The sequence below is a fragment of the Labrus mixtus genome, chromosome 1 (assembly GCF_963584025.1).
Source record: "Labrus mixtus chromosome 1, fLabMix1.1, whole genome shotgun sequence".
NCBI lineage: Eukaryota > Metazoa > Chordata > Actinopteri > Labriformes > Labridae > Labrus > Labrus mixtus.
Window position 1 is genome coordinate 4,804,381 of NC_083612.1, and position 16,301 is coordinate 4,820,681.

The 16,301-nt window shown below is 40.4% G+C and overlaps 1 protein-coding gene across 2 annotated transcripts in view; it reads left to right on the top strand.

Annotated features, from left to right (window-relative positions):
• LOC132970374 (anoctamin-1-like) overlaps positions 1 to 16,301 on the top strand; it is an 88,408-nt gene that overhangs the window by 64,880 nt on the left and 7,227 nt on the right. For both annotated transcript variants that reach the window (XM_061034628.1, XM_061034520.1), the window contains exons 16-23: positions 942 to 1,143; positions 3,516 to 3,627; positions 5,279 to 5,336; positions 5,827 to 5,927; positions 7,650 to 7,792; positions 14,053 to 14,205; positions 15,746 to 15,798; positions 16,000 to 16,184. In XM_061034628.1, coding sequence (XP_060890611.1) covers positions 942 to 1,143; positions 3,516 to 3,627; positions 5,279 to 5,336; positions 5,827 to 5,927; positions 7,650 to 7,792; positions 14,053 to 14,205; positions 15,746 to 15,798; positions 16,000 to 16,184 — 1,007 coding nt within the window. The remainder of the gene's footprint in view (positions 1 to 941; positions 1,144 to 3,515; positions 3,628 to 5,278; positions 5,337 to 5,826; positions 5,928 to 7,649; positions 7,793 to 14,052; positions 14,206 to 15,745; positions 15,799 to 15,999; positions 16,185 to 16,301) is intronic.

Below are 16,301 nucleotides of genomic sequence, written 5' to 3' on the forward strand. Positions count from 1 at the left end.
AACAGATGCTACTAATGGATGTTTTCATAATTTCACTGACTTGCAAATGTGGAAAGCCGACCCTAATTAAGGTTTTCAAAATAAATGAGATTTTAGAATAAATTAGACACTGGTTGCAATCAAGATGGAATCCATTAAATCTAAGCCCTATTTATAAAACAACAAAAACAAGATAAATTTGATTTAAGCTGAGTCATCAAGTTTTGTTGCAAGCACACGGAAAATACATCTCTTTTTAAGATGATCTAGAAAGTCTTTGAATTTAAAGATCACATCTGCAACACTATCATGACAGCTGCTGTTCTGTATTACAATCAACCCGTCCTCTTTGTTGAAACGATTTTTGATTCTGAATTTGAAATTTCAAAGTCTATTTATGAATTAGTACATACTTCAGGATCTACTCCAGTCATCTGTGAGACTTGCTGAATTTCTTAACTCTTCAAGGATTAGGAAACAATACGTCTAAAGTCACAATTTGAAGTATTGAATGGGGGATTTTAACATAAGTCCCACCTCTGGCAAGGAAAGTAGCCATTCAAAGTCAAGGATTTTGGGGTGGCACCTGTGGTGGCCCATAAGATTTCAAGGGGGGCCCATGCCAGCCCTTGCCTCCTCCTCTAGACACGCCCCTGCAGGAGAGTGAAGGTGCAGGTCAGAACAGCTGTCTTATCGTTGTGTAAAACACCTGCATACATACATCAAGTAAATAAACAGATATCCAATGGACATTCAGCTCTTTACTAGACTGGAATCTTTGCTTCTTTTTTTTCTATTTTTTCAGGTTTAAGTGCATGCAGTATCATGTGAGGCGTAAATGCTTTAGAAATCTAACCTGCCATTTTGAAACCAGCAGCGTCTCTTGAAATATTTGCCTCTTTATCCGTCAGATTACCAGCAGATTGTCAGATTGAGTGATGTCCCTCTTTTCTTCTTCTCAGATTGCCGTCACGTTTGTCATAGTCTTCGGAGTCATCCTGTACCGCATAAGCATCAAGGCAGCACTGCACATAAGCAGCTATCCTGTAGCTCGCTCCAACGTCAGAGCCACCGTCAAAACCACCGCCGCCATCATCAACCTCATCGTCATCATTATCTTAGACGAAATCTACGGCAGTATTGCCCGTTGGCTCACCACACTGGGTGAGGCTCATGTCTGTGTTAACCCTGTTTTCAGGGTTCCCTTACCAGGGTACAATGGTAGCCTATATTGCATATGTATTCTGCAGTAATCTTCATTTACAGGTTTTGTATAAATGCAGAATCTAAAGGTGCAAGACCTGAATGTGGTTTCGGAAGTGTTCTTTTTTTTGATAGGAAGCTGAATAATATCATCCAATAAGAAAACTGTCAGTGTTGAGAGGGAAAAGGACAGGATTTGATCCATCATAATTCAATTCCAGAACCCATCAGCATTAATGTAACACAAGGTCACATATTATGCAAAATGCACTTCACCATGTTTCTCAAACATGTATCCTTAGCCCATCTACAAACCCCCCAATTATGAGAAAAGTCCATCCTCTCTGTCTTCTGCCTGCTCCACTTTTCAGAAAATGTGTGTTCAAACAGGCCGTTTGGAGATTTTCTCTTCATGACATCACAAAGGGCTGTAGCCCCTCCCCCAGGTGGGTGACACTCCCACAGCTAGGTGTTTGTTCTGCCCTCTGAGTCTGCCTTCTCACCGTAAACAATAGGACATGGAGCGAGAAAGCTCGAGTACACCAAGCCCTTTCAGAGAGGTGGCGTGGTCAGACACAGCTCATTTACATATTTAAAGGTACAGACACAGAAACAACCTGTTCTGAGCAGGGCTGAAATAGAGGGGTTTATAGGCATGATCAAATACAGGATCAGAGTGGATTTAGAACAGGAAACTTCACACACATGTTTTGAGGAGCTCTGAGACTTATTTAAACTGAAGAAGAGGAGAATATGTGACCTTTAACTAATGTCTTTAAAAAGACATCTGCATGTAAAATAAACTAATTTAGCTTCTGCAGTTTGGAAGCCAATCAGGGACATCAAATGACTTGATAGTGGAGGAGGATACATCTTCTGTAGAGCTGTGTTTACAGGTTCACAATGTTTCAATGAGGAAGTGGAAGATAAAAACACATTTGAAATTTTAATCATGGATCTTTAACATGTTTGTGTAAAAAGTGCTTCAGACCTGATGTATTACTCTTTATATGCTATTAAGGTCGAGAGAAGTTTAATGCTTAAGAAAGGATTATTTGAAGCCTAATTGAGTCATTATTAAAATAAACTTTACACATACTTCGGCTTACAAATGAAAGTGGAATATATAAGCAATAAATCAGACCTCGACTAATTTCAGTTCACTCAATGGTTTGCCTTTTAATTTAGGTCGATGGGTTTGGCGGATTGATGATGTAATAGGCTGATGGCTTACAGCCACAGAGTCCTCTACCATCATAACTTGAGATTTCAAATGGCCCCCCATCTGTGTGCGTGTATTGTTCTCTTTTTCTTCAGTTCAGCACCACACTGAACTTCAGTATCAGCCTGCATGAGTCCTTTGTTTTACCTTAAGGCACATTTTAATGGTATTCTTTGTCTTCTGTGATGTAAAAACATCAGATATTCTACACAGTCAGAGGAAGTTAGTGTGCCTCCTGCTCATGTTGTGTTATTAAACTTTGTCAAGATTTAAGACATCACCCAGCTCCACTTATCATCTGAAGAACTTTAGATTGCTCTTTTACTGTCTGGTTTGTTTGCAGACTTATTTATTATGCCACTATTAAAGCACACTGTTTGATATTTTAAAGTGGAACAGACTCTTATTTAAAGGAAGAATGTGCAACATTTCACACATAAATACAGCAAACATCAAGTATATACTCTGTAAATGTCTCTCTGAGTCATGACTGTCTACAATGAGTGAGAAGCTCGAGTCTCCTGTTCACATCATGTTTAAATGGACGAGACGGCCTTTTGTATAAAAGCTGTTTAGTCAAGGACTAGAGAAAAAGACAATAGCCTACTCACTGCTTATTTTGATGTCACCTAAGCATTTTTAGATCACGGTCATTCTGTGTCAAAGCTATGAGTTAACCAAAGTGTGCTAACATTAGCACGCTAAGACAACAATGCAGCCAATTTTGTCCCCTGCTTGTGCTGAATGGTGCTTGATTATGGTGCGTTCATAACTCCTTCGTGTGAACGCGAGTGTAGAGGGGTTGGAGGTGTGTCTCTGGAGGAGAGCGGAGGCTTCAGTATGGAGGAGGCGTGGCCAAACAGCAGTTTGTTTTGGTTTAATGCTGGTGCTCAAGGGTGACATCTACTGGATCAAAAAGTCGCACATTCTTCCTTTAAGTGGTTTCATTTAAATGCCTATTATAAAACGAAGAGCTCAAACTTCATCTCTGAAATCGTTGTCGTTGTCATATTTTTACATCTCCTGCTTTTTAAAATAGAATAACTAATGGATGAATCCATGTGTGTGTGAGATACTGAAGTGACATGTCTGCTGCTCTTTTTTTTTTCAGAGGTTCCAAAGACAGACAAGAGCTTTGAAGAGCGCCTCATCTTCAAAACTTTCATCTTAAAGTTTGTCAATGCCTTCACTCCCATCGTCTATCTGGCCTTCTTCAGGGGCAGGTAAGCCCTCCTTACTGCTCGTTTTTATTTTCAAATATATTCATCAAACCTTTACTGTCATTATCGATTCAGAAACTTGTTAGTTCTGATGAAGAAGGGTGGTTATACACACATCACGGAAGGGGCAGGGGACCTGAACAGAGGTCTTCTTCCAGTGATGGTTTTTGAAATGTGAGGCCAGAATCATATATAGATTTACAGATGACAGGTCAAACTAATTTAAAACGAGTGATGGCTGCTTGGGGAACATCGACATGTGCTGAAAGTCAGCAGAGTGTGCCTTTAGTTTAATGGAGCAGCTTCAGCGCTGTGTCCACTAGGGGGCCAGCGCCATGTACCACTCGTCTGTCACACCGGTACCGCCCACCTTCCACAACCATGATGCATTTGTAAATTAATACCAATGGTCTTACTTTACAGTGACACTGACATAAATATATACATTTTTTGTCTTGACAACAAATGTGCAACATAGTGGTGTTATTAAAGGAATGTATACGTTTCTCTCATCAGTTTTTCATGTGTAATGACGTTTGTTTGGTGATGACAGTAAACACATTTCAGACATTACATTGTTACACCAGTAAACTCGTAGCAAAGCTAATCCTAGTTAACAATAAAAACAATTGCAGAAAGCTTTAGATCCCATGCAATCAGCTGTCCAAATTTAACATTTGGCATAGACGTTAGGCTTCATGTATTGACCTGACATTTTTTTATTGTTAGATCTTAAAGCGTTGAATTTATAGAGGCAGGTAACAACATTTAGTAACTGAGCTCGGCCACAAACTGCTGACTTACAGCCAAGCGGCAACCTCTGACCTTGAAAAGTGAAGCCAATGCGGTAGTGCAAAATCCTGCAGTCAAAATAGATCTGATTAGTTGTTGTCATCATGGGCACAAACTGTACATGGGTCAAATTTTTTTCAACTGCTCCATTTTGATTTTGAGATATGTGTTATCTATAGTTAGGCGTGTAGCTGACATGATTGACAGGTGGGCGTGATGTAATGGTTCATCAAGAGGCTTAAAACCCGCCTCAGCTCCAGCTCTCAGCCTGTCGTTAGGTTGACTGAAAGTTAGACTGAGACAGCATTTCCAACATGGCGGCTGCTGCTGATGAGCCTCCAGAGCCCCCTGCAGGAACAGATGGCTGACGTCACTAAGGCTTCATCCATTAATATTTACAGTCTATGCTTACAGCACATGACGCTGCTCCCCAAGTGATATGCAAGATGCCACTTTTCTATCTCGGCGCTGCTGCACCTCAAGGTGGAAAACATCCATACAGAGCATCAAAACTCAGGGAAATTACGAGCAATTGGCATGCAATTATTTAATCATATTAATACAAAAAACCTTCTTCCAAAAACATCAACACCATTGATATCATGAACAAGTCCAAAACATTCAACATTGCATTGATCAAAAGAACACACATCTGTTATGTTCGGCATTTTTAGGTAATTAAAATGTTTAATATGTTACGCAAAATATTTTTGATAAAATCGTTTCAACAAGAATACCTCATATTTTATCTGTCACAATTTGATCCAAAACACTGTGTTCAGTGTAAAGAGACATTATCCTCCTGTGTACCATCTGCTCTCCTGATCTCCCTGCCTTCTGCGATGTTGTGTTTGATTGACAGACTGGTCGGGCGCCCTGGAAACTACTTGTACGTCGTTGGGTCGTACAGAATGGAGGAGGTAATTCACACTTAACACAGTCACTTAAGAGTCATGCTGTAAAACTCTCTAAATGTCACCAAAGGTCAAAAAAACACCAGAGTCCATGTTCCAATAGTTTCTCACTGATCAGGGGTCGGATTGTATTGATTGTATTGATTGTATTTATTGATCATTGTTGTGTAGAAATGGATGGTTTAGCTTTCTCTTGTTTCTTTAATGAGAAACAGCTCATGTCAGGGTCATTTGGGTGAAACTGTAGCTGCTGATGTCACTCACGGACAGAACAAACAGACACTTACAGTATGTGGGGGAAAGATTATATGTGTGAACACACATCTATTTAAACCTGGGAGATGACCAATCAGATTTCAGTCTTAAAAATATGTGTGATACTTTTATTCTTAGGCTTTGAGACTTTCACTAAATAGGGTAATTTCATTGATACTTTTTATTTATTTTTTTCCCCCCTCCTGCTTTATTTGACTTTGCTCCCTCTCCCTCCCTGCAGTGTGCCCATGCAGGCTGCCTCATGGAGCTGTGCATCCAGTTGTGCATCACCATGCTGGGCAAGCAGCTCATCCAGAACAACCTGTTTGAGATCGGCATACCGTGAGTGCAGAGCATGTGCTGTGAGACTTGCTTTTCCATGACAGTAACACACAGAGGAGCCACACACACACACACACACACACACACACACACACACACACACACACACGAGCTAAACAGTTCACCAAAGATCACAATACAAGCACAGGCCTCAGGAAATCCTGCAGGAGACAAATAATGCACGCCCACTCAGCTCGCCTCAGCCGGTTTTCAGACGCTCTTACCTGAGAACCAGACTGATGACCTCTGTCAGCCTGTAATTTCATCGTCACATTACACTCTGATGGGAGTTTCTAGGTTGGTTCTGCTTTTTGTTTGCTGTCTGCTTTCCATCTTTTTTTTTAAACACAAGCATTCATAACTGTCTAATTGACAGATATCCAAAGCAGTGTTTTTATTTCATAAAGTAAGTTACCCTACTGGCGTTAAATCACTGGCTTCAGTCAAGGTAACCTGTAGCGTGTAGGGTTTTTATATCATTTTTATCACCCTGTTAAAATCAGTGAGGGCAGATTGAACACAGTACTTACCCTCCATCCCTCAAAATGGTTTTAAAATGATTCAACATCTCTTTCAAATTAGTTTGAGACAAAAACGAGTAATCAAAATCATCTTCAAGAAAGGCAGAACTTCTGTGAGTATGTGTGTGTTCATAAAGAGATTAGTTCAAAGAAAGAGAGAACACTCTTTTTGTATGAATTAGGAAATAGGTAATTAGCAGTAAAGGTAAAAGTTTTTGAGTTAAAACGAGCGACATTAGCTACTTAATCCACATTGACCCAAAGTTTTTTTTTCACTATTCAAGCCGTCACCCAACTAAAATATTAAAGAGATTGAGCTAAAAATAAAGTTAACAGTTCTGCTAAACATATCAACAGTAACAAATGTGTTTCTGCCTACCTCAAGAAAACAATATTATCTGTTTTAGTTGTATCAAAACGGAGGTGTGCTAAATCATTTTGGGAAAAATTAACACGGTCGGAGCTGTTCATGAACCACTGGTTGGTTCCTTTCCTCACAAATTATTTTTTTGCACATGGATGCATGAGCGAAGTTTTTATTGCACTAAATACTTAATTTGTACAATTTGTTTTCCTCTACACCGTCTCAAAGAATGGGTATAATGCAAACCAGTCGTTAAAAACTGTAAAATGTATCACTTTGTGGGGTCTCTCACACTTTCAACATCTGATAAGATTTTAAATATCTTTCAGTGTAGGCCAGGCTTTGTTGGCACCCGGTCCTCCAAACAGTGAGTCATAGCACCGCTGCTTATCAGACACTTATGAAACAATTATAGAGAGAACTCCAGTCAAAGAACACTTAACAAAAGCACATTAAGTAAGCTTAAAGTTTAGCACTTAGGTAGCTGATTACTAACAAGTCTTTTTAGGTATGACTCATACAAACAGGCTTTGTTCCTTTGGAAGCTTTGGAGTGTTTTTTTCTTCTCTGTGGCGGCTGTGGCCGAGGGGGTTGGACCCCCAGGTCCTGCAGCTACATGTCTGATGTGTCCTTGGAAAAGACACTTTACCCCACGTTGCTCCCGCTGCTTCGTCAATGGCGTATGAATGTGTATGAATGGGATTAGTAGCAGTCTCTACCGTCAGTGTGTGAATGTGTAGGTGTGACCTGCGGTGTAAAAGCACTTTGAGTAGTCAGAAGACTAGAAAAGCGCTACACAAGCCCAAGTCCATTTACCTTTTGTCTTTTGGTTTGCAGGAAGCTGAAGAAACTGCTGCGGAGAAGGAAGTCAGATTTGGATTCAAAAGAAGAGGAGGAGCAGAACAAAGCGCTGCAGCGCCACGAGAAAGACCACATCCTGGGTCCTTTTGTTGGCCTCAGCCCAGAGTACATGGAGATGAGTGAGTGTGAACACAAAGACACAAATACACAACATGCACACAGCTGCTCTGGTGTTATTATGGTCTGGGCAGGTTACTAAAAGTCTTTGGTTCAAGTTATTTTATTGTGTGTCTAAAAATGCAAACAGAGAAAGGTTGTGACTCTCCCCAGGAGCAGTTTATAGTTTCATCCTTGTTGCTGTAGCTCTTCCTCAGTAATGGATTGAAAAGGTTGACTTCTTCGTATGTGATGTGATGTCATCCACTCTAAAGACATATATCCTTGAGAAATGCTCATGCTCTGTGCCTTTTTAACACTTGAATCTTTGCAGAATGAGTCATGTTTAGGTCACCCATAATGGCTCCGACCACTGAAACAACCACATCGCTCGGCTTCCTCACAGTCGTCCGCTTTACTCTGCCTCTGTTTCTTTGCTTAATGTCAGACCTTCGCTTGAACCTGCAAATGTCAGCTCCCTTAAGTGCGATGTTAGCATTATGCAAGGAATTAGCAAACATATTCATCTGATAAAAACAGCTGAAATGCAAATTAATCTCCATGTTCAGGGACGATGTTTTGACCTTTAATTTCCTGAAATCACATTCCCCAGAAGCCAAATGTCAACCAGTCATGTGGAAACATAGGCAATATCATGTTTCATGTGTGCCACAATTTCCTGTGCATGTATGTGTGCTTAATCAAGATAAATAGAATTAAAATGTCTGGCTTATAAGACGGCGGCTCAGAGCTTATGGTTATTGCGTCCGGGTAATTGCACTATTGGGATGTGTGCATTATTAAGCAGTTGATCTGCACGTCCCAGTTGAGGGAAAGAGATCTTTATAGTGCGACTCGAGGAGGCTTATTATCCTGTTACCAAACATCACAATACCGCTGAGAGAGGATTAAAGCTCCTTCAAGCTCAACACTCTTATTCCTCTTTCTCCCTGATCAATATTTGGCCTTAAGAAAGAGTGTAAGCTCTACAGTAGCTGTCTGTTGTTTGAGTGTTGTGTATTTTCAGCAGCGTCCAGCGGAGTATAAAGGTCTCTGCTGGTCTGTCACTAAGACTCCGTTATCTGAAGTGCCTCCCCCACAATGAGCATCCATGTCTTTCACTGTAGTCCTGATGCACACTGTACACTTTGCTGTTTATCATTTGGTGAGCTGTTCAACATCAGTGGAGCTTGTAAACAGAGAAAGACAGATAAAATCTCACTAGTGGTGCAATAGATCACAGCTGGTCTGTGATTCGTTTGATAAACGGGGAGGTTTATCGACACAGTGTGAAATAATCAATGTTGGCTAAAGTGTAAGAAGGCTGCGTTTAAGGTGCCATTGAGTTCTACTGTAGAAATAAGAAGGCAATTCAGCCTTCAACTTTGGATGAGCAAGAAATGAGCCATGAAATCTGTCATTGTATATCAGAGGCTGCTTCAATTCTCTTTGTTTAATCTCACTGTGTCTGAATGCAAGTATCGGGTTTAGAAAATCACAAATTTAACCTTTGCAATGTTGGGGTTGTAGTCTGTAGCTTAAAACTAAGCCAAACAAAATCCATTACACAGCGCTGTGTTCGTTCCCAAAACTGAAGATATATCCCTATAGACTCAAACAACACGTACTGCAGGAGCAGCCAGTGCACACACACAATCACAAATATCCGCTTAATGAACGTTGTCATGTTGTGTTTAACATGTTCAAAGTTCATACAAGAAAAAACATTAGAATGTAGTTTTATGACCTGTGTGAGAAATTAATTTATTTAATCCTGTTTAAGTAATTCAGATATTTTCACAGGTCAAAATGAAAAAAAAATGAAAATGTCCCCCCCCCTGAAAGCCTTCTAAAAAAGGACTTTTTGCATCAATGCACAATATGATCGATATTATGATGTTCATGTGTTCGTTTGTGTAAATAATAATTATAATACAAATATTACATTAAACCAATATAGCGCTTTTATGAATGCTCAAAGAAGCTCAAAAAAGAATTATAACTAACATCAAAAACAATGAAAACAATACAAAGAAGAAATAATCTAAGAGAAGGATGAGAACACTCAGCGAGGGCTTTGGTGTCGATGTGGAGCTGAATGTCATCGGCAAAGCAGTGAAGATGAAGTCCATGTTTGTTGAGGAAATTACTAAGAACTTGACTTCACACAAGAAAGATTCAGGAGACTCATAAGGCTTACGTTGAAGAAAGTTTATACATACAAGAATGCTCCAGAGGAGAGATTTAGAAACAAAACACGTCAGGTGGGGTGTCTTGCCATGCCAATTCTGCCAAACACTTCCACAGGCTCTGCCTATATACAAAAGACGTTATTGATTCCAGGGTCATATTGACCCACCTAATCTAGTCTGTGATGGCTAGGACAATTTGGACTAGTCACTAAGTCTACCAAACATGCAGATATGAGGGACCCTTGACACACTTGACACGCTGTTCTTGCTTCTCTAGTCACAGCTGAACTCTATCAGGTCCGACTGACATCAGAGAACAGTGAATAGACAAAATGATGTCTGTACATTTAAATCTAAACAGGTACAGAAATTCCACCACAATGACGGCGGATTATGTGCCCAAGGGGGGAAGCATATACAGGTTGAAGGCAAGGAGTCCGAGAACTGAACCTTGGGGAACACCTCAGGAGAGGGGAGCAGTGTGGGATTTGTTGTTTAATTGTTTATGCTGATGAACTTGTATCTGTCAGAGAGATTTGTGCCAGGAGAGTGCAGTGCCGGTGATGTTGAAAGTGGTTTCAAGGCGGGAGAGAAGCATGGAATGATTGATGGTGTCAAAAGCTGTTCCCTGTAAAGAAGTAATGTCTTATTCAATATGTGTCTATTCGGTGTAACACAGCTGAAAGTAAAGCAGGTCGCAAGCATCGGAGAGTTCCATTTCTCATGTGTTATTGATTCTTTCACCTTTAAAAGTAATGAGTATTGATTCATTCCCTTTCTCATTACTTCCATCAGTGATGAACATTTGTGATCAGTGGTTGAGGATGTCATGGAAAATGAACTTTAACGCTGCACTCATAGTCCTTTTATTTTAACAATTGATCAAAGGGGGACGTGTAATTTTCAAGTGGACACTCCTCACATATTGATGCAAAGCATTATAACTATCTGTAATGGCTTCAAACAAAATCAATTAGGTAAGCAATTGCTGAGCGGGTTTAACACGCTATCAAATAAAAACAAAAGGCAGCCGCGGATCCAAAGTCAACTTATAAGCTACCTTTATGAATAGAAAACTTTTCAGCAAAAACTAAACTTCACAAAATAAAATAAACAAATCAGATCGCTATATCACGTTGGCTATATCCGAAGCCTAAACCCAAAAACTCTCACATATCCAAACTACTTCTGCAAAATATCCATGTGCAGACTGGGCACTCAGGGAGAAGCCACATGCTCTCCTGACAGCAAACTCATCTGCAAGACGGATCATTAAGAACTGTGTCCTCTGCTGCCGCATGCAAGCGAAGGTTGTGAGCGTCTCCAGATCTACCACCCTTTACACATGTGGGTATTGATTATTTTGGAGAGGTGAAGTGGGGCCGGTCAAATGTTAAACGCTGGGGTATTATCTTCACTCGCCTGGTGAGTCGAGCTGTACACTTAGAAGAGACAAACTCATTGGACACTGACTCGTGCATTAATGCTCTGCGCAGATTCATGTGTCGCAGAGGAACAGTGACAAGCATCCGCACAGACAATGGGAAAATGCATTACTGAAGGATGGAGTAAAATGGATACTCAACCCACCATTTGGAGCCCATCACGGTGGAGTGTGGGAAAGGCTAATCAGACCTGTGAAAAAGATTCTTTACTCTGTCTTAAAGGAGCAAATACTGGATGATGAAACTTTACAAACAGCACTATGTGAGGTCGAAGCGATAATGAACGATAGGCCGATAACAACAGTGTCAAGTGATCCTAACGACCTTGAACCCCTTGCACCAAACCACCTCCTTCAACTCAAAACGAAACCAGTCATGCTGCCTGGACTCTTTCAGAAGGAAGACCTGTACTCCCGGAGAAGATGGAGACAGGTACAGTACCTAGCAGATCTCTTCTGGCGGAGATGGATTAGAGAATATCTAACAATCTTACAACAGCGAAACAAGTGGCTCCACCCCAAAAGGAGCCTTTGCCTGAACGACCTTGTCATCATAGTGGACAACACAGCACATACAGAAATGCATACAAACATAAACACATACACACCCCTGACTCTTGAGCTCAAGCCCCCTTACATATATACATACAGTACATGCTTCGTGCATATCTTGGAACTCTGAACTTACAATCCTAAAGTTGAAGGATCACATGAGCTAGACTATTGAATGTTTGAATGTATGTTGTAATGTATGTAAAGTATTTCTAATTCCTGTCTTTTTGGCCCCATTGAATGTATGATCGCTAATTGTTTTGCTTTAGTGTAAACAATTAGGGGCCGGTATGTTGTGACCAAATGGCCATATGAATTATGGATTATGAATTGTGCAATTTAGACAGTCTGCAGGACTTTTTGATGATTTAAAACAAGAAATTACCCAATATTGGGTACTTAGAACTTCTTTTTTGTTGCCGTGGTATCTAAACAGGTCCTGGTATCGTTGGATTTTTACTGGTATTGTGTTGAAGTTTGGAATCAAGGTATACCTTGACAAGCTTAATGCTGAATACTAAGAAATAACATGAGGACTAGACTCTCAATCATCAAAGTGCATGTTCACGTACAGAGAAGCGCCTCTTACAACTCTGCATGTAGGGACAATTATACATTGTTGGACCTAATTATAGGATTACAAAACACAATTAAATGTGAACTCTTCACTGCTAACAGAGGGTATTCATGCGCAGAGATAATGAATCCATAATCACTAGCTCTGTATTAATTACTTTGTTTCTTGTTAACTTCTTCACCAGAGAGCCGGAACGACCTCGTAAGTCCATGTAGGCAAAGAAAGCTCTGATTAGAGATTCCTTGCACAACTCCACATGAATGCTAATGTTAAATACACCCTGCTTTCTTCATTTTACTCTGAAAGAGAGCATCATTTAGAAAATAAATCTCATGCTTTATTGAAGAAGACTGGATTATGAAGGATTATAAATCCTAAACACTCAGATTTAGATTCTCATTATTGTCCGACAGGGGGAGTTTTGTTTTGCAGCAGGAGCTCGCAGAAAGACAACAAACACAACCTCAACAGTAAAATCATACCCAAATAAAAACTGACTTCAATTATTACACAGCTGTGGTTAATACTTAATGACTCGCCAACTACACATAGCGGTCTGCGATCCCTCTTTGGCACAACGTTCTTAAGAGAACAAACTGTTACTTAGAAAAGTAGGCAGTTCAGACTTTGGAGGACTTATTGTTTTAATACTCAGCAAGAAGTCTGGTTAATTTGACTTTGGTCTTTATACTGTAGGAAAAGGAAAAATGAGATTAAAAAGAAGCTAAATATTAGCACCTACCTTTTGTGGTTTTAATCTTTAGGTACCATAGACTGCATAAAACATGGACGTAGTATCAGTGATGTCAAGCATTGGTTTCTAGATGAATGTTTTAAAGATGAATGTTGGTGGGCGCCATGTTGGAACTTCTATACAGAATATAAAGGAGGCGGGCCCTGAGCCTACTGGCAAACTGCTCCAACACGCCTTCCTGTGAGTCCACTCAGACCGGCCTGTAATCACCCAAAATCCTGCATAACTCCTACCCTCAATAAAATCAATATTATAAAAAAAAAAAATCCTCCTCAATCCTCCTTTTACCAACAAAGACATGAGCTGTTCAGACTGAAACACTTGTTGCACCAGGCTGTAAAAATGGGCATTTTGACCTATAATGGGGGTTCTTTGGCTTTTACACACAGCCTCAAGTGGACACTTGAGGAACTGCATTTTTTTTGGCACTTCCACATTGGCTTCACTTTTCAGCCGAGGTTGCTGCTTGATAAGAAGTGAACCGTATGTGTTATACTGATATGAAAGCATCAGGTTGCTCATATAGAAGGGCTGAGGAGAAGATTTGGGTTGGGTTGTCTTGTCTAATTCTTGAAATTCATCTTATCTCATATATTTCTTTCATACAGTATTTTTCATATTAACAGAATATGTGTTGCTTTTGTCGAATGTCCATCAAGAATAGATTTCTGTACAATAGTGTCTAACGTCAGTTCCAGCTTTTGAAGTATAATTTGTTCATCTTGTAACTTCTGATCATTTGTCTTGTTTCTCTCTTTCTTTAGTCATCCAGTTTGGGATGGTGACTCTTTTCGTGGCCTCCTTCCCTTTGGCGCCGCTCTTCGCACTTCTGAATAACATCATCGAGATCCGCCTGGACGCCAAGAAGTTTGTGATGGAGCTGCGAAGGCCGATAGCAGCTAAAGCCAGAGACATTGGTAGGAGTTTGAATCCCCCGCAGAAAAACAAAACAAAACAATAACCTTCATGCTCTGTTTTTTCCCCCTCGATATTTAAATCTGCAGCGTCTTCATTATGAGACGACGAAGCAATTAGCTTTGATCTTTTTATTGTTCAAAGGTCTTCACCTCACTGCGTGGCCGTGCATTTTTAATATTTACTTTCTCTATCATCTCTTCCTAACAAGAATTGTTCTCGTATAAACTTTGAAAGCTGTTTTTTGCAAATAAATTGTAGATGGGGGAAATGTCATCTGTGACCCAAACCGGTGCATGCTCACATAAAGTCATTTAGATTTTGTTTTAATACAGACACCTCACGCCACGGCAACAGTTCCTTCCCCTCTGCTGTCAGCCTCATCAATAATGTCCCCGCCCCCTCCCCCTCCCCCGACATAACACAGACTCAGCCCCACAGTCAGAGAACATTACAGTAATCTGAAGGCTGAATCTATGCGTCACATTAACGCACACTAGGAATTAATATTTTCTGTTTACACTGCACGCAGTCTTGAACGTACCTGCACAGTTCCTCCATTGCACATTTTGTACTTTTTATGTTTTTATATTTCATATTCTATAATACATTTTCTAATAGACTTTATATTTGTACCTTATTCCTATTTAAGCTGTCAGCTTTTTATATTTCCTTGTTAACTATTTTGCACCAAAACATCAAATTCATAGTATGTGTAAATGTACTTATAATGTAATAAACACAGGTTCTGATTCTGATTAAAATGAGTAAATCTAAGCTTTAATTGAAGGTGCTAACAAAATGACTTCTTATATTTTATTCTACACAGTTTTCCATAATAATTCTGAAAAAAAAAACAGGCCGAACAAAAGCACCAAACTCCTCACTTTAGCTTACCTGTTGATGGAGGTTGCTGTTTCATTGCTGTGATTGGTTTGTGTCACTCTGACAAACATGGCAGGAGCATCACCCTTATTATTGACGGCTGATAGGCCTATCTTACTGTTTTATATTTGAGGGGAATGGATCATCTGTGTATTTGATTGAGCTGAAGTGATAGGAGGTATTTATATTTGTACAGTCTGTGAACTTCCAGGTGAGCTACAATCCAGAAGAGATGAACTACATGTTGTCACTTACAGACAAACTTATTTGAGGTGTTTTCCGTCAGGTCCATGCTTGTTTCGTTCAGTGGGGCGGGCAGGACAATCACGCCCTTAACGGCACAATGAACTCTGGGTAAATCCCACAGGAGAGTACAATGTGTAGTTTAGCATTAAAATATGTGAATGAGAGCCCCATGCACTTCATGAAGTGTCAGTGGGACAGCACTGAACACACACTTCCTGGGAATGGACCTCAAAGTGTGTGAGTCTGTGAGTGTGGATATTGGGATCGAGCAGATATGCAGGGAAGTCTTTCTGCCTTTCCTGCAGACGGTGTGTGCCATCTTGTGGCTGTTCGGGGAACTTACTGCCCTTATTTGGTATTCACATGTTGATGTCAGTGTGTTTTCCTTAATGACGGTTCCTCTGCTTGCAGGTATCTGGTACAACCTCTTGAGAGGCCTCAGCAAAGTAGCAGTCATCGTTAATGTAAGTCCTCATAGTACAGATGTTCTTACTGAACATGCCGGGGCCTGTCAGAGAAATGCTCCCACACACAGCTGACTGATGGAAATCAATATCAAGGTTTAGTCTCACCTTGTGGAGTTGTTTTATTCTGTGAGTTAAGAAACCATGAAGAAGTCGTGGTTTAACCTGGTTATGAAATGAACCTTTCACCTCTGCCCTCAGGCCTTCGTCATCTCCTTCACCTCTGACTTCATCCCCCGGCTCGTCTATCAGTACGTGTACAGTCCTGACGGCACCATGCACGGCTTCGTCAACCACACGCTGTCCTACTTCAACGTCAGCGACTTCCAGCAAGGCACAGACCCGCTCATGCCGATGCACCTGGGCTACAAGGTAGACATATGCAGGTAAGGTGTCACTTTATTTTTTTTCAGTCTGGAGTCTGCTGTGAGCGGAGACGTTCATTTAAATATTTAAAACAGACCTCTTCAGTAAAATACTTTAAAAAAGTTATATCTCTTAAA